The sequence below is a fragment of the Lates calcarifer genome, unplaced genomic scaffold (genome assembly GCF_001640805.2).
Source record: "Lates calcarifer isolate ASB-BC8 unplaced genomic scaffold, TLL_Latcal_v3 _unitig_5444_quiver_468, whole genome shotgun sequence".
Classification (NCBI taxonomy): domain Eukaryota; kingdom Metazoa; phylum Chordata; class Actinopteri; family Centropomidae; genus Lates; species Lates calcarifer.
This window is the reverse complement of record NW_026117523.1, coordinates 436,726-457,476: the sequence shown is the minus strand read 5'-3', so window position 1 is coordinate 457,476 and position 20,751 is coordinate 436,726. Positions and strand designations below refer to the sequence as shown.

The 20,751-nt window shown below is 44.9% G+C and overlaps 2 protein-coding genes across 3 annotated transcripts in view; both read right to left on the bottom strand.

Moving 5' to 3' along the window:
- Positions 1-6,750, bottom strand: part of LOC108874507 (uncharacterized) — a 40,829-nt gene extending 34,079 nt beyond the window's left edge. The window contains exon 1 of the mRNA XM_051068893.1: positions 6,688-6,750. The gene's annotated coding sequence lies outside the window, so the exon portion shown is untranslated. The remainder of the gene's footprint in view (positions 1-6,687) is intronic.
- A 50-nt stretch (positions 6,751-6,800) lies between these two features.
- acvr2aa (activin A receptor type 2Aa) lies at positions 6,801-20,400 on the bottom strand. 2 transcript variants are annotated; one of them, XM_018662991.2, is made up of 12 exons: positions 19,239-20,400; positions 12,622-12,853; positions 11,728-11,840; positions 10,982-11,136; positions 9,305-9,328; positions 8,903-9,046; positions 8,104-8,247; positions 7,782-7,927; positions 7,583-7,697; positions 7,337-7,475; positions 7,086-7,216; positions 6,801-6,995 (listed from the first exon to the last, which is right to left on the bottom strand). In XM_018662991.2, the coding sequence occupies exons 1-12, from the start codon at positions 19,291-19,293 to the stop codon at positions 6,801-6,803; spliced, it is 1,593 nt and encodes a 530-aa protein (XP_018518507.1). In that variant the 5' UTR covers positions 19,294-20,400. The 2 variants fall into 2 exon arrangements, with proteins under 2 accessions (XP_018518507.1, XP_018518508.1); XM_018662992.2 differs by lacking the exon at positions 9,305-9,328 and having other exon boundaries at positions 19,239-20,398.
- Between the last annotated feature and the right edge of the window lie 351 nt (positions 20,401-20,751).

The window sequence follows — 20,751 nt, the reverse complement described above, 5'->3', positions numbered from 1 at the left end:
CAGTTCTGAAAACTGGTTGGGGAGTTCCAGGTATTTAACCTCTGAGGATGGTTCTGGGAGTCATCAACCGACCCGGTCATTATGTGAGTTGTTAGTGTGACATGAGCCCAGGTGTGACTCGTTAGTGGGTCGTTGCCCCACCCTGACATCATGTGAGTCGTTAGGGTCACGTCTCAAGGTGTGAACGGGGGTTAACTCTCCTGGGTGAGGATCTCAGGACTGCATTGTAGGTGGCTGCAAGTTGGTGTCGTAAGCCACCACCTCTGTTTAAAGTTGGACGTTCCAGATGGACATAGATGACCTCTTTCACTCCTCTCTCAAACCATCTGTCTTCTCTGTCCAAAGAGTGTCCCTTCTCCTTCAGGTGTAAATGAACTGAGTCTTGTCCTGATGAGCTGGCTCTCCTGTGTTGTACCATGAGCTTACAGAGTGGTTGTTTGGTTTCACCTATGTACAGGTCTGAGCGTTTCTCCCTGCATTGAACAGCGTACACAAGGTTGCTCAACTTGTCCTTGGGATGAACCAGTCTCTGCCTAAGGGTGTTTCCAGGTCTGAAGTGCACCGGGATGTTATGTTTGGAGAAAATTCTTTTGAATTTCTCAGACAGTCCTGCCACATAGGGGATGACGATCTTTTCTCCTGTTCCTCACCAGTTGATCCTGTGACTCTACGTCTTTTTGCTGACTTGATGAAGGTCAAGTTAGGGTAACCACATGTCTTAAGTGCTGCCTTTAGGTGTCTGTCTTCTTTTTCCTTCCCATCTGTTTTGGAGGGAATGTTCTGAGCCTGATGGTGTAGTCCTGATCACACCAAGTTTATGTTCCAGGGGTATTGGTCTGTATGTGTGGGTTTCCAGTAGACTTTAATGTTGAGGCTACCATCATCCTTGATGAGCACAGAAAAGGTAACCTACAGTCCTTGGTGTTGGACTCTACCCAGATTAAAGGTATCTCACTCAAACCACACCTGGTTTTAAAAACCAACAAATGAATACTGTTAAATGTAACTGGAAATCAGATAACTGTATTTCTGAAACTTGGTCGTGATGTAAATAACACTTTGTTTACTGCAGGGAGAGGAAGCAAGGAGAATACAGAGTAAAGTGTTGTTTGTAAGAGTGTGGGATCATAATATCATTCTTTCACTCAGGAGTGATTCTGTGGACCGACTTGTGTTTTATACAAGTAAATTAGGTTTTCCAGTGAAATGGTGGTTGTTGTTCCTCCTGAGAGGTGGTTCAGAAATTGAGAGCACTAAGAGAGAGACCTGGACTGTGGTCAGATGGTCTGTGAAGGTTCAGACTGAGGTCAGACCTGATCCACGTCTTCCTCACTGCTTCCTGTCTTATGTCCTTCAGCAGAGGAGACACTGGAGCTTCCTTTACCAAAGGAGAGAATGACATCCCATGATTCCTTGCTGCAGCAGCAGATCCACAAACATGTAGAAACAACAGAGCTCCTGTTTTCCTGATTGGCTGAGCTGCAGATTTCTTCTGTCAGACCCAGTCACGACAAACAGATTTAATCTCTAGTTATGATCATAGTAGTTTCACTAAATAATGAATTAACAGCTCATTTCTATCCTTGTATTTTCCCTTGTTACCTTCTTATTTCCTCACATCCTGTTTGTCAGTGTTGATGTTGTTGTTGATGGTTAAATGTTGCTGTGATTCAGAGCTGGACAGGAAACCTGACTGAACATGAGCTACAGCAGTTTGTCTCTGTCTCTTTTCCTAAATCCTCAAGGAGTTTTCCATGGAGGTCGAGGAGAAACCGTTAGACGTTGACTCAAAGACCTCAGCCCAGAGGAGAAGCTGAACCCTAAATATTTCTTCTTTGATATTTTCAGATGTTTCTGAATCCTCAGACTGTCGCATTATTTCCAGGTTTTGTGAAAATATTAGACATTTTCAAGATGGTGTCAGGTGGAGCCCATCCTACACTCACTGGTCATTTTATTAGGTACACCTGTTCAGCTGCTCGTTAACACAGAATCAGCCAATCACAGTCCTGTAGACGACCTGCTGAAGTTCAACCTGAGCATCAGACTGAGGAAGAAAGGTGATTTAAGAGACTCTGAACGTGTCCTGGTTGTTGGTCTGAGTGTTTCAGAAACTGCTGATCTACTGGGATTTAACCTCACAACCAGCTGCAGGGTTTACAGAGAACAGTCTGAGGCGAGAGACTATCCATACAAAATAATACAGAACCTAAAATCTAGAAAAGAAAGAAGTAGAAGTAGAAGTAGTAGTAGTAGTAGTAGTAGAGTGAGGTGGATGCTGAGCAGTCACTTTACTTTATTTCAGGGGAAACAGTAGAACATTTTCTTCTGTACAATATTCAACAATCTCCTCCAACAGAAGCCCTCAAACAGTTCAGCACTCGCCGACAGACAGTGAACGTAGCGCAATGTTTGTCTTTACTGAGGGTGGGGGGGTGGGTGGGGGGTTTATTCAGGAGTTTTACTGAGATAAATAAACACGTTGTTTTCACATTAAACAGAAACCAGCAGGTGAAGATCAGAGATGAAAACATCTGCTGCTGCTTTCATCAACCTCAAGACAAACAGCTGCAGGTTTCTACTTTACATACTGACCCTGAACTTACCATCACACCTGTCTCCACTAATTCAAAAGGTGAGCTTCGCCTCCTCTCACTGAGCTACATCTAAAACAACTCAGACTGATTCTGATGTAAATCAGATTCATGGACGAACCACGCAGGTGTCCTGATGCTGCCGGGCTTCAATTGTCAGGATTCAAAGATTCAAAGATTCAGCTGCTGCAGATGTTTCTGATGGACAAACATTATCTACTGATGTGTTATTTAACTGATCTATAACATGTCACAGGTGAAAATAATTTCAGGAACATTGTCTTTGATCAACATCCCAGAACCTGGAAATATTCTGTTTAACAAAGTGCTACGGATGGGACGATATACGATTTCTATTGTCTATTGCGATAATAAATACAATCGTAATAAAATCTCAATCATCAGGATGATTGTGAATGGGGATGATCGTTAACATCCTCATGAGTGACTTTAAAAAATGTGTCCCGCCAACAAACAGTCATGTAATGATTTATTTTGAATCGCCACAAGGGGGAGTCCTGTGTGTTTTGAGCTCCTGTCTCCATGACAACCATCCAGCTCTGTTCACTGAACTCCAGGTGAATTAAACTAACGTTACTGTCAGTTATTGAACGTACAGAGTGTTGGTTCAGTTATACTAATGCTGACTTTTATCTAAATTTTTTTACGTTCTGATGCGGTTTTGGTCACCAGTGAGTTAAGCTAACATTAGCCAGGTAACGTTAGCTATGTAGCTAATTGGGTTTCTAGAGATTTGACTACGATTTTCCTTTACCTTTACCGCCACAGCCCATAAGGAACAGTTCAAATCAGATTTTCATGATTATCACAATAATATCGTTAATCACAATTATTTTGGCCAGAATAATCGTGGCGTGAAATCTTCATATCATCCCACACCTGGTCACATCTCAGAAAAAAACATTTAACAAAATAGTTGCTGATCAGTTTCCTGTCAATCAGTTAATCAATTGGTCACTTTATCTCTCACTTTAGAAAAACAATCCATTAATCCATTGACACAAACTCAAATTAAATTATTTTGATGATTAATCGTCATCAAACATCTGCTCCTCAAATTTCAGACTTTTTTGATCAAGTCAGAGGAAGATCATAAAATATTCATTTTACAGACAAACTGTTTAACGGACTGACGGAGAAATAAAAAGGACGATAATTTTACTGACAGGATAAAGTTTGAAGTGAAATGTTTGTCTTCAGGACAGAAGCAGCAGCAGATGTTTCAGTTTTCACCTCTGAGGAAAAGAGAAAACAGATAAATCAAACAAAGGAAAAGCTGCAGGTCAGATTTCAGTTCGTCGTCACACCTGATCGACGCCAGAGGGGGGTGACATTACGGTGATGTTGTGATGATGTCATGGTGAGAGTGGTGAGCACCAGCAGGTCTGAGGTATCTAACACACACACACACACACACACACACACACACACACACGCAGTCTTCCTCCACAGGAAGTTAGTGTTCGGAGCTTCAACATAAATTAATGAACCCAGATTGTTTTTCATTTGTACAACAACCATCATCATATAAAATAAACAACATAAATCTATGTCTCATGTTAACATTATAAAGGAGTTTTTGTCTTTTTTTTCTTTTTGATTAGCGTCCATAAAAAACAAACTCATGCTAAAATCACAATCTGAAACAACATTCATATATACAAACTGTGCAGGTTTTCATGTCTATCTAAGCATTGACGGGGGGTTTGGCTTCCTGTCTGAGGATCCACATATCAAAGGAAGAAACAGGGCTGAGCTCTGTCTGTCTGATCCACAAATCAACACAGTTCATCAGGGTTCAGAGGGAACACTTGGTCTTTACAGCTGCTCTGAACTACAACACTGAGAGGAAGAGGAGGAGGAGGAGCAGCAGCAGCAGCAGCCTGCCTGAGGACAGTTTGATCAGACTACACTGAGGTCAACAGGTGACACTTTTCCTACAGGTCCCTGAAAGTCTCCCTGTTGGTGGTTCGTCTTAGAGTCTGGATTCTTCTGACATTTCAGTCACTGTTAACACGACACGGCCGCAGGAACCGGCAGCACGACGGGGGAACGTTTAAACAGCTACACACACGATCATTGCACGCTACGTCACATTCTGCTGATGTCGCGTCACATTCTGCCGATGTCATGTCGATGTCACGTCATCATTCTGTCGATGTCACATTCTGTCGATGTCACATTCTGTCGATGTCACATCATGTCACATTCTGATGTCAGTCATTGTCATTCCATTCTGTCGATGTCAATTCTGTCAATCAGTCACATTCTGTCGATGTCAATCGATGTCACATTCGTGTTCAATGTCGATGTACGTCACATTCTGTCGATGTCACATTCTGTCGATGTCACATTCGTGTCACGTCACATTCTGTCGATGTCACATTCGATGTCACGTCGATGTCACATTCTGTCGATGTCACATTCTGTCGATGTCACTTCGATGTCACGTCACATTCTGTCGATGTCACATTCTGTCGATGTGTCATGTCGTCAATTCTGTCATGTCACATTCTGGTCTGATGTCATTCGATTCATCATTCTGTCGATGTCACAGTTCTGTCGATGTCACATTCGTCGATGTCACGTCACATTCTGTCGATGTCACATTCTGTCGATGTCAATCCGATGTCACTTTCGATGTCACGTCACATTCTGTCGATGTCACATTCTGTCCGATGTCACGTCACATTCTGGTCAACGTCAATGTCGAATCACCTTGTGTCATGATGCGTCCTGTTGCTGTGTGTGTTGTCCTGCAGAAAGCAGGTAACCACGGAGATGAAATGATCCATCATCAGATCAACTTGTGTACAACTCGGAACAAGGATGTTTCTTTCTGGGACAACGGATTAAACTGTGAGCTGAGAGGAAACACTGGCACTGCAACAACATCAGGATCTTAGATATTTAGAAAGGAAAAGATGTGATTGTGAGAGAGGACGCGTCAGGTTAATGTGTCAACATGAAGAAGAATTAACGGTCGCAGATGTTTTAAAACCCCAGTTTAAATTTCTACCATGATTTTCGTGCTGATGTGATTTACAGTTATTGTTTTATTCAGTGCTCTGTGATTTTCTCTTGATGTCTGAGAACAGGCGCGAGGTTGTAGAGGATCTGAACCACAAACAGGGAGGACGAAGAAAAACTAACCGTCAGAGGACTGAAATAAAAACACACATGCTTCAAATATTAAAACCTAAAACAGGGGAAGTGTTTTCACTAATGTTCATATTCTGAGGGATTTTTCTTCTCTAAATTTAAATCTGAGGACTCACAGAAAACTCTAGCTTACTTTTAGTTTCAGGAGGAGCTAACAGCTGATCGATTATTAGTGTTATTGATCAGCAGCTCGACTGATTCTTTGGTTTCTGACGAGGAGAAACTGGACGACACAGTTTATTCATTAAAACATTAAAATCATGTTTTGATTGTCGTTTTCATTCAGATTCAGAATTTAGTCTGGAAGATTTAGATTAAAGGAAAGAAGTGGAATGAAGAAATAGAGTGAAAGACGACCAGCTCAGTGTTTTCTCTCTGTGTTTACTGTGGTATTTTATTGTGAAGGTTCACGAGTGTCTCACTTTATTTCTTTATTTAGACATTTAAAATCTTTCGATAAAATCGGTCGACTCCAGTTTCTCCTCAGATGTTAAAGAATCAAACGTCAGAGGAAAGAAAAGAAACATCCTGGTTTGTTTGACGCGTCAAGACTTCCTGTGTGGATCAATAACCTGATTATTCTGCTTCTCCAACATCTCTGTATATATATATATATATATATATACATATATATATATATATATGTATATAGTAATAATCTATATATACACAGCAGTGATACAGACATTCAGAAGCTGTTTCTTATTGGCATCACATCATTCAGAGAAACAAACAGCGTGTGTCTAAAAACTAAAGTCGCCCTTTTTATACTGAAATCACACAAACTGTTTTTATCCTCACACTGTCGTAGAAAAAGTCTTTTATTTTGTAGTAAAAAACAGGAACTGATGAGCCAGAGAGAGGGAGACTCTCCGCCATGTTGTCCTCTGCTCGTCAGTCTAAGACTCACCTGACTGGGTCTTGTGACCCTATGGTCGGAGACGGGGCGGCGCTCGCCAAGGGGAGTCCCTGCTCCGACCCTGCCCCCAATCGCCCCACCACCCCCATGCCCCCCGAGCCTCATCATAGGCTCGACTCCTTGGGCGGGTAGTCCACGTTGGTTACCATGGTGACGACGGTGACGATCTCCTCAGGTGCCGTGACACTCGTCTGCCGCTGCATCTGCACGACGCGCTCCTCCACGCAGCCGGCCGACAGCCGGGCCTCGGCCTCATGGTCCCAGCACTCCTCAATGGTCTCGCAGAGCAGAGCCAGACCCTGAGAAAGGACCAGCAGATCCACAACAGCACTGTCAGAACTGAGGGTGACCGAGTAGAGGTGCATTATGGGTAACGTAGTCAGACTCACGGCGTGTTTCTGCCAGCACTCTCTGAGCAGCGGCCTCAGCTTCTTGTGGACCACCACCTCCTGTATGTCCTCCAGAGACGGGTGCTGACCCACCTCTTCTTCAAACGGCAACATGTACTCGTCCACTGGACCTAGACCAGAGACAGGAGGACCGTCAGAGTCCAGGACAGACATAGAGACCGAAAGGGACCATCAGAGTCCAGGACAGACACAGAGACACACAGAGACCACCAGAGTCTGGATGTTGTTACCGTCAGCAGCTTTGCAGCGCGAGGCGAGCTCCCACAGGACCAGACCCAGAGCGTACATGTCGATCCTCAGGAAGGCATCTCTCTGGAAGTTAATGGCCCCCTCCAGGACCTCCGGGGCCATGTACCTCCTGGTCCCCACCTGAACCACACACAGGGACACACCTGGTCTGAAACTGCTGTACATGCAACACTGTGTTTATGCAGATACAGGACTCTTGGGGGGGGGGGTCTCTCAGGTGAGCTCACCTGTCCGTGGGTGTCTCCTGGAGATTTTCCCGCCTCAAACCTGAGAGCGAGGCCGAAGTCAGCGATGCAGGCGGTCAGGTTGGACTTCAGCAGGACGTTCTTACTCTTAAAGTCCCTGAAACATCACACACAGTCACACCTCCTCTGGGACAGACTCGGTGCACCTGAGAACACCTGAGTACCTGTGTGTGGAGCATACCTGTGCGCGATGGCAGGTTTGTGTCCGTCCTTGTGTCCGGGTATGTCCTCATGCAGGTAGGCGAGACCTCGGGACATGGACTGAGCGATGAGACACAGCTCAGACCAGGAGAGAACGTTGGCCTTCAGGTAATCTGTAAGAGAACCCTGAACACAACACAACACAACACGTCAGGTGACTTCCTGTGAACACAGGTGACCGGTCTGTAAGAATATATCTTTCATATTTACATGAAGCCCAGTTTAATAAAGCAGGAGATAAAATGGATTAAAGAGACTAATGTGTTGCAGTCCTCCCTCCGTCCAGCAGGGGTCAGTGTTACCTTCTCATGGAAGGCAGTGATGAGCCACAGCTCCATGTCCATGTTACTGCCCCTCCTCTCTGCTCCAATGAACTGCAGCAGGTTCTCGTGTCTCATCCCGTTCAGGTTGTAGATCTCAAACTCGTTCTGCCACGACTGTTTGTCCTGAACACACACAGAGGTCAGAGGTCAGAGGTCAGACTCCAGATTCAGGTTTACTGTGAAGTGTGTTAGCTCTGGTTTAAACTGACACAGACCCTGAAGAGACTGATTTTAAAGATGAATTGGCTAAATATTAAACTGCAGTTTGAGAAGTTTTCAGCCTCATGAATCCATAAAATACATTTAAAACTTTAATTATTACATTTAAAACGACCTTTGACCTGCTCTCACACACCTGACAGGTGTAACACAGCATTACTTCAGTTTACTTCAGCCAACAGGAGCTCTGCTGATCGCCATTACAGCACCACAGTTCTCTGATAGGTGATAATGATCGAGTCTGTCAGAAATGATGAGGATCGCTTCAGAGGAGACAGGTCAACAAGTCTCTACATTCAGAGTCCGACCACAGATGGACAGACAGAGACCACCGACAAACTTTTCAACACCTGACTGTTCACCTGCTGCCTGACAAACCCTCCTGACAGGTGCCACTGTAACGAGCTGATCGAGGTTCTTCACCTGTCACTGTTTTAATGTGGTGACTGATCAGTGCAGAAGGAAACCACTCAGATGGAGAGAGTAGACACAGTAGAGTCAGTAGAGTTAGTAGAGACAGTCAGTAGAGTCAGAGTCAGTAGAGACAGTGGAGTCAGACCTGTATGGGGAAGATTTTGACGGCCACGTATTCACTGAGCAGCTGAGCCTTCCACACGCAGCCGAAGCGCCCCCTGGCTTTGATCTCCAGTAACTGCAGAGGCTTCTGGCCCAGGATGGGAGAGGGAGGGAGGGGACCGGGGTCCTGGAGGGAGAGACCACAACAACAGACTGAAGGACGGGTTCAACCTGGTCTCTGACAGAGACAGACATGCACATCATCAGCTGATCAGGACATGGAGACAACGTCTGTCCATCTGTGCACAACAACAACAACAACAACAACAACAACAAAAATAAACAAGTGGCACAGAAACAAAAGAGAACTGAGGCTGGAGGAGGAAGATGCAAACTCAAAGACATGAAGCAGTGATGAGGCTGAAGAGACGTCTGATCCTCTTACCTCGATCATTATATGAAAGGCGTGCTGAGTCAGACAGGAAGAGGAAGAGGAAACACAGCAGAGGTCAGAGTTCACAGGGTGTACATCTCTACACAGACTGAAACATGTCCTCATCAGGACCTGAGGGAGACAGGTCAGTCTCAGGTCTGAAGTCCAGAGTCCACGACCTGTAACATCTAACTAACACCTCTGTAACATCGGTCTCAGCTCAGAGAAGATGAACCAGAAGTAAGAAGCTGCTGTCAGATCACAACCTGTCACTAACCACCCTGATAAATCAGTCCTACAACCTTCACTGGAATCTGCATCAGTCAGGCAGGAAGACTGAAAGACGTCCGTCGACGAGTCGTTGCACTCTTTTTAGCTGTAAACAACCATATCTTGTGTTAAAACGACCGAACCGTGGAGTTAGATACTGGATGAAAACGAGTAGAGCGACTCGAGTAGAACGACTCATTTCTGTTGAGTCAGGTGAGTTCTACCTGCTGAGAGCTGAGCTGTGACCAAGAACACATCTTTACGTCTGCAGTGTGTCTGGAAATGATTGCTGCTGCTGTAAAAAGGTTCAAATGAAATCCAGTTTAAACCGAAAGAGAGAAAGAAGAGAAAGAGAGAGAGAACCGTAGAATGAACCAGCGAAGGTTCAGTTAGATTTGTATTAGTATTTTTTGTTTCTTTCCATTTACAAACATCATCACCAAACAGTGTCAGTAACACTGAACCAACATTCACTTCATTCTGCAGCAGTGTGACTCCTCCATAAACCCTCTGTTTGTACCGTCTCAGTCTCCTCAGATGTTAAAGAACCAGTAACCTCCTGCTCCTTCTAAAAGCTTTTTTCTTCTTACGAACACGTTCATCAGGAATGTGTTGCTTCCTGTTACATTTTCTTTTCTAAACAATCCTGATATTTGTTGTAACACCTCAGATATCTCCGTCCACTACACAGGTATTTATAACAGACACATTCAGACACCTTCTCTGAGGTCTGTATCTGTTTAGTTGAGTTTATCATTAAGGATTCATCTTCTCACCTGTTGTACAGGTGAAAACCTCTGATTCCCACACAGTCAGAGAAATAAAAACATTCTCTCTCTCTTTCCCACCGGCTCTGTTCTGGATCCTGATCCTAAATCTGAACTGTTCCGAGCATTTAGACCAAAACAGCAGGTTTTCAGGTGTGAACTGTGACATCATCAGTGGGTGTGTCCTATTCTCCAGGTTGATTTAATAACCTTTAAACCTTGATCAAACAAGTATCCTGAACAGAACTGGTTCAGAACCAGAACTCATTTGGTGAAGAGGAGCTGAGAGGCGTAACGTCACAGTCCTGAGGTCCAGAAGAATCAACAAAGACTGACCAGGTAAACTGACCAGGTAATCATATGACTCAGACCACAATCTGACACACCTGTTAAAGATAACTGGCCATTATCCTCATTAACGGTTGATCTGCTGATCAGTTTATTGATTAATCAATTAATAGTTGACATAATGTTCTGAGGTAGACAGGTGAGCTTCAGCCATGTTTGTTTTACCTGTCCAAAAACCCAGACGATTCAACCATGCAACAAGAGATGAGCGTCAGATCCTCTCTGAGCGACAGCAACAACAAATATCTGACAGTTCTGTTTAAAAACACCACAGAAGAATAACCTGAGTTAGACAGTGTCTCACCTGTGTGGGCACCAGTACAGGTGGGTAGGCCAGTTTGTGGTGTCGGTACATCCAGAAGGAGAAGAGGATGATGGCGGTGACGGCCATGATGGGAACCAGCGAGTACATCAGAGTGGTCAGCACCGGGGGAGGAGACGTCACCGGTTTGTTCGTCGCTACGGAAAAACAGAGAGACATCATGTCAGTTTATAAAGTTACATCACACACAGGTGACAGGTAGCAGGTGGACAGTTAAATAGGTGGACAGGTGAACAGGTCGAAAGGTGACCAGATGAAAATGTGGACAGGTGAACAGGTGGACAGGTGGACAGGTAGACAGGTGGACAGGTGAAAATGTGGACAGGTGGACAGGTAGACAGGTAGACAGGTGGACAGGTGAAAATGTGGACAGGTGGACAGGTAGACAGGTAAACAAGTGAACAGGTGAAAATGTAGACAGGTGAACAGGTCGAAAGGTAAACAGGTAGACAGGTGAAAATGTAGACAGCTGGACAGGTAAACAGGTAGACAGGTGAAAATGTAGACAGCTGGACAGGTAAACAGGTAGACAGGTGAACAGGTGAACAGATGGACAGGTGGAAATGTAGACAGGTGAACAGGACGAAAAGTAAACAGGTAGACAGGTGAAAAGGTGAAAATCTGGACAGGTGGACAGGTAGACAGGAAAACAGGTGAACAGATGGACAGGTGGAAATGTAGACAGGTGACCAGGTCGAAAAGTAAACAGGTGAACAGGTGAGTCTTACTGGGCGGTGGCTGGCTGCTGTCGGGGCTGTAGTAGAACTTGTCGTTACACAAACTTCCTTCACAGCAGCAGAAGAAAACTTCAGGAGCATCTTTCTTCTCCACACACTCGTTCCTGTCAGCAGAGGAAGAGAAGACAGGTATCAATTACTGTTAGAAATATCAATAATCAAATAATGTGACCTGGGACCATGAATGGATTAACAGACGGATCTACAGTATCCAGTGGCCTGTGGACCAGGGTCTCTGTATAAAGTGTCTGTTTCTTGTTTGTTCTACCACAAAGAGACATACAACCACAACAAAGAGTTGCCACTGTTATGTTTTCTTCTGACGGGGGCTTTAAACCTTGGAGGGGTTGGGCTGTGTTTAGATTAACAGTTGGTTTGTATTTGTTCAAACTTGATGAGAAACAGAGGAGTGAAGCTGAACCTGTTTCCTGAGCTGCAGGTAAACAAGTTCAACAACAAGTAGAGACACGAGGACACAGGAAACACAACACACACACACACACACACACACACACACACACAGAGGGAGGGTGTTACTGAGGCTGGATCAGGACCCCTCACAGTCCTCAGGACTGAGGGTTGAGGGGTGTTAAAGTGAAGTGAGTGCTGCAGAGGTAAAACATGTCAGGACGTCTGTCTGCTGCTGACTGACTGTTCACACCTCCAAACCCTCTGACACATGAATCCACCTCCCTGAGGGGACACACATAATCCACCTCTCACCTGGAATCAGAGCCAGCTGCTGACACCTGAGCCTGGTTTACCTCAGACCCTGATCCGCAGCTGGAGATTGCAGAGCTGGTCTGATCTGGATCTACAGCTGCTGACCTGGTCTCACTGTGGACTGAGGGTCTGTGGGTCAGAGGTCATCGCTGACCGTCCTACCTGTCGTAGCAGTTGACGTCGTCGAGCCAGCAGCCCTGTTTGACCACCTGCACGGCTCCAGAGACGTTCTTCCAGGTGGCGAAGCAGTGCAGCCTCTTGTCTTTCTCCCCAGAGCAGGTCATCACCCCGCTGACGTTCCCCCGACCCTCCACCCCCGCCACCGAGGAGGAGGACGAAGGGCTGTAGTTGTAGTGGACACACTTCTGAGTCTCTGAGCGACCCAGGATGGCACCTGAGGAGGAGACAGAGAGCGTCAGAGTCTGGACTCACCTGGTGAAACATGACCAGGTCACACAGTCTGTTTCTGCTGCAGGTAAACTCTGCTGTTTGCTGTGGAAACATCTGAGCGTGCTCAGAGCGGGAGGTCACCTGACACACCTGACAGGTGAGAATAAACAACACACTGCTGCTGAAACAAACGTTAACCAGGTAAACTCAGTCCACCACACACCTGAGATCGGGTCTGAGCCAGGTATACTTAGTCCACCACACACCTGAGATCGGGTCTGAGCCAGGTAAACTCAGTCCACCACACACCTGAGATCGGGTCTGAGCCAGGTAAACTCAGTCCACCACACACCTGAGACCAGGTGTGAATCTGAGTCAGAGAGCGAGGACCAGTTTAACTGTCCTCAGTCGGACATAATCTCCCACTGGTCCTCACAAATATCTCACAGACACACACACACAGCAGGAGGTCTGATGGTGGACATGAGGCAGCTGGATCTGATCCAGATGTTTTTACTGTAGCAGCATGAGTCCAGATGTTCTACTAAAATTGTGCAGCTGGTTTATGACGACACATCCACACACACACTGTCAAAATAAAAGTCCCTGCTGCCAGACTTTTACTGTGAAAACCCTACAGGAAGTGGTGCAGATGAAAACAGGAGTGGTCATGTTTTCTGGATCCAGATAATCCAGATTCCAGTTCCTGTCAGAGTCAGTATTTACTGTGTGTTACCACATGTTACTGAATACCTGATCATGTGACAGGTGATTTTAACTACTGATCTGTCACTTCCTGTTACCATATGATGACCAGGAGGACCACAGGTAGACCTGTGATGTCACTCAGGTAACCATCAACTATCAGAGGGCTCACTCCAGATCACTGTGACATCATATCTGATGTCATTATCAATCTGATCAGGCATCTGAAGTGATCAATACTCACACTGCAGTACAGACTGATGGCATCAGGGGTTTTTACTTAAACTACTTATGTCTGCGACTAATAATCATTATTTATTTATTATTTATTATATAAAAATCATTTATTATTATAATAATATCTAATAAACAATATAATTTTATTATAATAAATATTGATATATGTTATATCATTTATTATTTATTATTATTTATCTAATAATCATTGATTATTTTCTATTTAAATGTGACTGATCCAAATCCAAACTGACATTTCCTCCTTTAAAATTAATCAAGATTATTGATTGATTACTGCAACAGATGCAGATTAATTTCCCTACTGTCTCAAATGTCTCTGGGTTTTGAGACAAAAACACCTGAAGACAGTAACCTGTTACACTCAGATGATTAGTCGATGAACTGATCAACAGAAAAACATTCTGCTAGCTCTTTGATTATTGATTATTGAAGGAACAACTTCAAACACTGTGCACGTCCAGCCTCAGATCTGATAATGTTGTTATTTTTCTCTGGTTTAAATCAGAATCAAACTGAATTATTTACAGGTTTCTGAGGCTGTTTGGATCATTTAACCATCGGGCTGGACGATAAACTGATCTCCATCTGGGATCAGGATAAATTTTTTGTGGTTTAAGATGATGAGCTCAGAACATTTTAATCTAACAGCCTATCACAGGGCAGCATTGATGTGACAACAGCCAATCAGGCAGCAGTTTCACATCCATTTCCCGACCTGCAGGAGGCAAAGAAAGCTGTGGACTTGTCAGAAACACGAGCCTGAAGAACTCACATTATCCTCCGAACAGAACAAAGGTCAAAGGTCACAGCACGTCCATTATATGGAAGTGGTTTGGTTTCATTAAAAGTGATGAAATCCACATTAAGACGGTCTGAGAAACATGTTGCCCGTCAGTACCAACAAAGATCGAAACACAACAAATCTTTATAATCAGCTGAAAAGGTTTCATCCCAGAGACACAGAGAGGCTGAAGATCCTGTTTGTCTGTCCACACCGAGTCCCATCAGGGCTAAGAGCTAGCAGGTCTAACATCTAACAGGTCTATCATCTAACAGGGCTAATGGGTAGCAGGTCTAAAGCTAGCAGGTCTAGCAGCTAGCAGGACTAACAGGTAGCAAGTCTAACATCTAACAGGGCTAACAGCTAACAGGTTTAACAGGTAGCAGGGCTAGTAGGTCTAACAGGTAGCAGGTCTAACAGCTAGCAGGTCTAACAGCTAACAGGACTAACAGCTAACAGGACTAACAGGTAGCAAGGTCTAACAGCTAACAGGTTTAACAGGTAGCAGGGCTAAGTAGGTCTAACAGCTAACAGGTCTAACAGGTAGCAGGTCTAACATCTAACAGGGCTAACATCTAACAGGGCTAACAGCTAGCAGGTCTAACAGCTAACAGGACTAACAGCTACCAGATTTAACAGGTAGCAGGTCTAACATCTAACAGGTCTAACAGGTAGCAGGGCTAGTAGGTATAACAGCTAACAGGTCTAACAGGTAGCAGGGCTAACAGGTAGCAGGTCTAACACCTAACAGGTTTAACGGGTAGCAGGGCTAGTAGGTCTAACAGCTAACAGGTCTAACAGGTAGCAGGTCTAACATTTAACAGGTCTAACAGGTAGCAGGGCTAACAGATAGCAGGTCTAACAGTTAACAGGTCTAACAGTTAACAGGTCTAACAGTTAGCAGGTCTAACATCTAACAGGTCTAACAGGTAGCAGGGCTAACAGGTAGCAGGTCTAACAGTTAACAGGTCTAACATCTAACAGGTCTAACAGGTAGCAGGGCTAAAGCTAGCAGGTCTAACAGCTAGCAGGTCTAGCAGCTAGCAGGACTAACAGGTAGCAAGTCTAACATCTAACAGGGCTAACAGCTAGCAGGTCTAGCAGCTAGCAGGGCTAACATCTAACGGGTCTAACAGCTAGCAGGTCTAACAGCTAACAGGACTAACCGGTAGCAAGTCTAACAGCTAACAGGGCTAACAGGTAGCAGGGGTAACATCTAACAGGTTTAACAGGTAGCAGGGCTAGTAGGTCTAACAGCTAACAGGTCTAACAGGTAGCACGTCTAACAGGTAGCAGGGCTAACAGATAGCAGGTCTAACAGTTAACAGGTCTAACAGTTTAGACAGGTCTAACATCTAACAGGTTAAGCAGAGGTAGTAACAGCTAACAGGTAGCAGGTCTAAACAGTTAACATACAGGTCTAACAGGTAGCAGGTAAGCTAGTACAGGTCTAACAGGTAGACAGGTCTAACAGTCTAACAGGTCTAACAGGTAGCAGGGCTAGGTAGCAGGTATAACAGCTAACAGGTCTAACAGGTAGCAGGGCTAACAGGTAGCTAACAGTATCTAACATCTAACAGGGTCTAACAGGTAGCAGGGCTAACAGGTAGCAGGTCTAACAGCTAACAGGTACGTAACAGGTAGCTACAGGTCTAACAGTTACAGGCTAACAGGTAGCAGGGCTAACATGCAGGTTAACAGTCTAACAGGTAGCAGGTAGAGGTCTAACAGTCTAACAAGGTAACTAGCAGTTCTAACAGCGGTAGCAGGGCTAACAGGTAGCAGGTCTAACAGCTAACAGGTCTAAACAGGTCTAGCAGGGCTAACAGATAGCAGGTCTAACAGTAACAGGTCTAACAGTAGCAGGTCTAACATCTAACAGGTCTAACAGGTCTAACAGGTCTAACAGGTAGCAGGTCTAACAGGTTAAAGTCAGGTCTAACAGGTAGCAGGTCTAACATAACAGGTCTAACAGTAGCAGGGCTAACAGGTAGCAGGTCTAACAGCTAACAGGTCTAAACAGGTTAGCAGGGCTAACAGGTAGCAGGTCTAACAGGCTAACAGGTCTAACATCTTAACAGGTCAGGTCTAACAGGTAGCAGGCTAAAGTACAGGTCTAACATTAACAGGTCTAACAGTAGCAGGGCTAACAGGTAGCAGCTAACAGCTAACAGGTCTAACAGGTAGCAGGTCTAACAGTCTAACAGCAGGTCTAACAGTTAGCAGGTCTAACAGGTAGCAGGGCTAACAGGTAGCAGGGCTAACAGGTGCGGTAACAGTAGCAGGTTTAACAGGTTAACAGGTAACAGGGCTAGTAGGTCTAACAGCTAACAGGTCTAACAAGTAGCAGGGCTAACAGGTAGCAGATCTAACATCTAACAGGTCTAACAGGTAGCAGGGCTAACAGGTAGCAGGTCTAACAGCTAACAGGTCTAACATTTAACAGGTCTAACAGGTAGCAGGGCTAACAGATAGCAGGTCTAACAGCTAACAGGTCTAACAGTTAGCAGGTCTAACATCTAACAGGTCTAACAGTTAGGCAGGTCTAACATCTAACAGGTCTAACAGGTAGCAGGGCTAGTAAGTCTAACAGCTAACAGGTCTAACAGGTAGCAGGTCTAACAGGTAGCAGGTCTAACAGCTAACAGGTCTAACAGGTAGCAGGGCTAACAGGTAGCAGGGCTAACAGCTAACAGGTCTTAACAGCTAACAGGTCTAACAGGTAGCAGGTCTAACAGTTAGCAGGTCTAACAGGTAGCAGGTCTAACAGGTAGCAGGGTCTAACAGTCTAACAGGTCTAACAGGTAGCAGGGCTAACAGGTAGCAGGTCTAACAGCTAACAGGTCTAACATTCTAACAGGTCTAACAGGTAGCAGGGCTAACAGATAGCAGGTCTAACAGCTAACAGGTCTAACAGTTAGCAGGTCTAACATCTAACAGGTCTAACAGTTAGCAGGTCTAACATCTAACAGGTCTAACAGGTAGCAGGGCTAGTAAGTACAGTCTAACAGCTAACAGGTCTAACAGGTAGCAGGTCTAACAGGTAGCAGGTCTAACAGCTAACAGGTCTAACAGGTAGCAGGGCTAACAGGTAGCAGGGCTAACAGCTAACAGGTTTAACATTTAACAAGTCTAACAGTTAGCAGGGCTAACAGGTAGCAGGGCTAACAGTAGCAGGTAACAGCTAACAGGTTTAACAGCTAACAGGTCTAACAGGTAGCAGGTCTAACAGTTAGCAGGTCTAACAGGTAGCAGGTCTAACAGTTAGCAGGACTAACAGGTAGCAGGTCTAACAGTTAGCAGGGCTAACAGGTAGCAGGGCTAACAGGTAGCAGGTCTAACAGCACTAACAGGTTTAACAGACTAACAGCGGTCTAACAGGTAGCAGGTCTAACAGTTAGCAGGGCTAACAGGTAGCAGGTAACAGGCAGGCTAACAGGTAGCAGGGCAGGCTAACAGGTAGTATTGAGCCACAATGAAAACACTGACCAGTCATCATTCATGTTGTAACATTCCTCACCAAGCAGAGCACAGAGAAGTCAGCTGTTTTCATCACAACCAAAATAACAAAACCCCTGAACTTTTTCTCTATGCTAGCTATGACAACCCAAAGCCCCGGCTCCCAGCCAATCACAATTGTGTTCATTAACCCTGGAATAACAGTACTTCAACTGAACAGTTTCTTCACTAACCCAACACTAACATAACGTATAACATGACAGACTGTCACAGTATCATCATTTTTAAGACACACTTTTATTTTAAAATGATATCAGCAAACATTGAATCATCATCCACTCAATCAATATAACATCGTACTGTGATGAAACTTATGATTTACAGCTTTAATGATTTCCCCGAACATAGCAGAGACAGATGGGTTCAGGAAACTGTAGGTACAAACTCCCAGACAGGAAGTACTTTTCACTAACTGCTAACTGTCTCCTCTACATAGAAGGTCCTATCAGAGAAATCTATCAGAGAGATCTGTGATCAACACAGGTTTCTGTTTTATTGACATTTTTTGACACAAGTTTATTTTTAATATTTAGTTAAAGCATATAAAACATGTTTGCAGTGTAAATAATAAATAACATTCTCAGAGTTTAACCAACAAGCCTGCTGGTAAACTTAAAGTCACAGATTAATATCCAGATAAATATCAATATCAATATCAAGCAGTGAGGAAAATAAAAAATATTGGTCATGCTTTTTGCCATATCTCCCAGCTCTATTTAACAGTCTATCAATAATCATCAGATTAATCAATAATGAAGATAATCACTGGTTGCAGCCCTGACAGGAAATAAAAACATATTTAACTCTCCTGGTTTCAGCTGCTCTGACTGAACACTTCCGGGTTTATGAGTCTAAATACAACATTTAAATATGTCAACATGAGAGGAAATACACACTCAGCACTACTGATCAATGAATCGATAATAAACATAATTAGTTACATAACTACAACTTCTTGTTTAGTGATTGACTAATAATCGATTATCATTAACAGAACAGAATCATTGACTGATTCTCTGACTGACTAGTACTCTGATTACTGCGCACAGTAACAGAGTATTTGCAGTGACGCCTCCCTGTGTACAGAGTGTACCTGCCTGTACAGGTGTGGTGACAGCAGACTCACCTGAGGAGCAGGAGATGAGGAAAACACTGAAGGCCAGTTTGGTCGCTGATCCCATCCTTGGATCCACACACACAGACACACACAGTCCGTTAATATTATTATTACAGTTATAATCCAGAGGAAACCGGGATTAACGTCCCTTTAAACGAGCTTTGAGATGCGGCGGAGACCCTGCACCATGTCCCGGTCCAGACCCCTCTGACACGGCCCCGGGTCCTCACGGTTTAACGTGAGACAATATGACACTTTAACCACGGTGAGGTGAGGTAAATGTGGAGCCGTTTATCCGAGGTCAGGCCTGGGTTCAGAGGCTCCGCTAACAGCCCGACACACCGGGTAATACCACCCGACTTTCAGGTCTCCTCATCGGGATCAGACGCAGCTGAACAGTTCGGTTCTCCGAGTAATTACAGGCAATGTCATTGGCAGGTAAACAGTTGGCAGCTGACAGGGGAACAGCGAGCAACCTGAAGCAGAAAAACAGCCTTTTTCTCCGGGATCAGACGGGACATTTTCATCGATCTGCACTGATTTAGTGCGCTTCCAGAGCGGGATTAACGCGGAGCTCCGGCTGTAGCTAGCCGGTGGTAGAGCCGCTCCACATTCCTGCTTTTATCTGTAAAAACCTGCCTCTTTCCTCCCGGCTCACAGTCACGTCGAAGAAAAAGTTAAATCCCGACTGTTCATATCGTGTTTTAATGTAAGATCGACCTATGAGGCGCTGCTCCGAGCGACGTCTTGGTGGTGTGATCCGGGATCAGAGTCCGCGCCTGGAAAACAGCCCTCCGCGATCAGCCACAATGTTACCGAGCGGAGCTGCAGCCCTCAGTCCGCTGCTGACGACCCCAGCTCGGTTAGCGAACAGCTAGCTGGCCCGGCTAGCCGTTAGCTTAGCTCCACGGGTAGCAGTCCCACTGTTTCCTCTCCGGATCCCGAGGAGGAAAACCACAAACCGCAGACACAACCACGCAGTTTCTCCTCACGGTGGCGGTGGACCCGTTGTGTAAATTACCCCGGTCTGAACGAACACACACACCCGAGGTTTGCTCTCTCCCGCTGCGGTTCTCCTCCGTCTTCACTTCCACTCTCTCCCTGCCTTAGCGAGCTCAAGCAAGATGGCCGCCCCGCTCAGATTATTTTTGTTTTTTTTCCCACCTCCTTCGACGGTCATCTGTCACAGCGCCGAGAATCATCTGAGTGACACCAGCGGTAGCCAATAGGCTGCGCGGAAGGAGCTTCGCCTGGATTCTTCCACCAATCCCGAGCGGCGTCCTGACGCAGGATGACTGGAATGACACAGAAGTCCCGCCTCCTGTCAGGGAGAGTGGCACCGGACAGGTTCCCACCGAAAACATGGAATAACGACTAAACTAACTCAGAAAACATCAGTTCAAGTGTATTTAACACGTTAAAGGAAAACTAGTTTATTACTACATGACATAAAGAGTTCAACATTTTTAGAAATACCTATGATAATTAATAAATAATATAGATATATAATATAGCTATATTA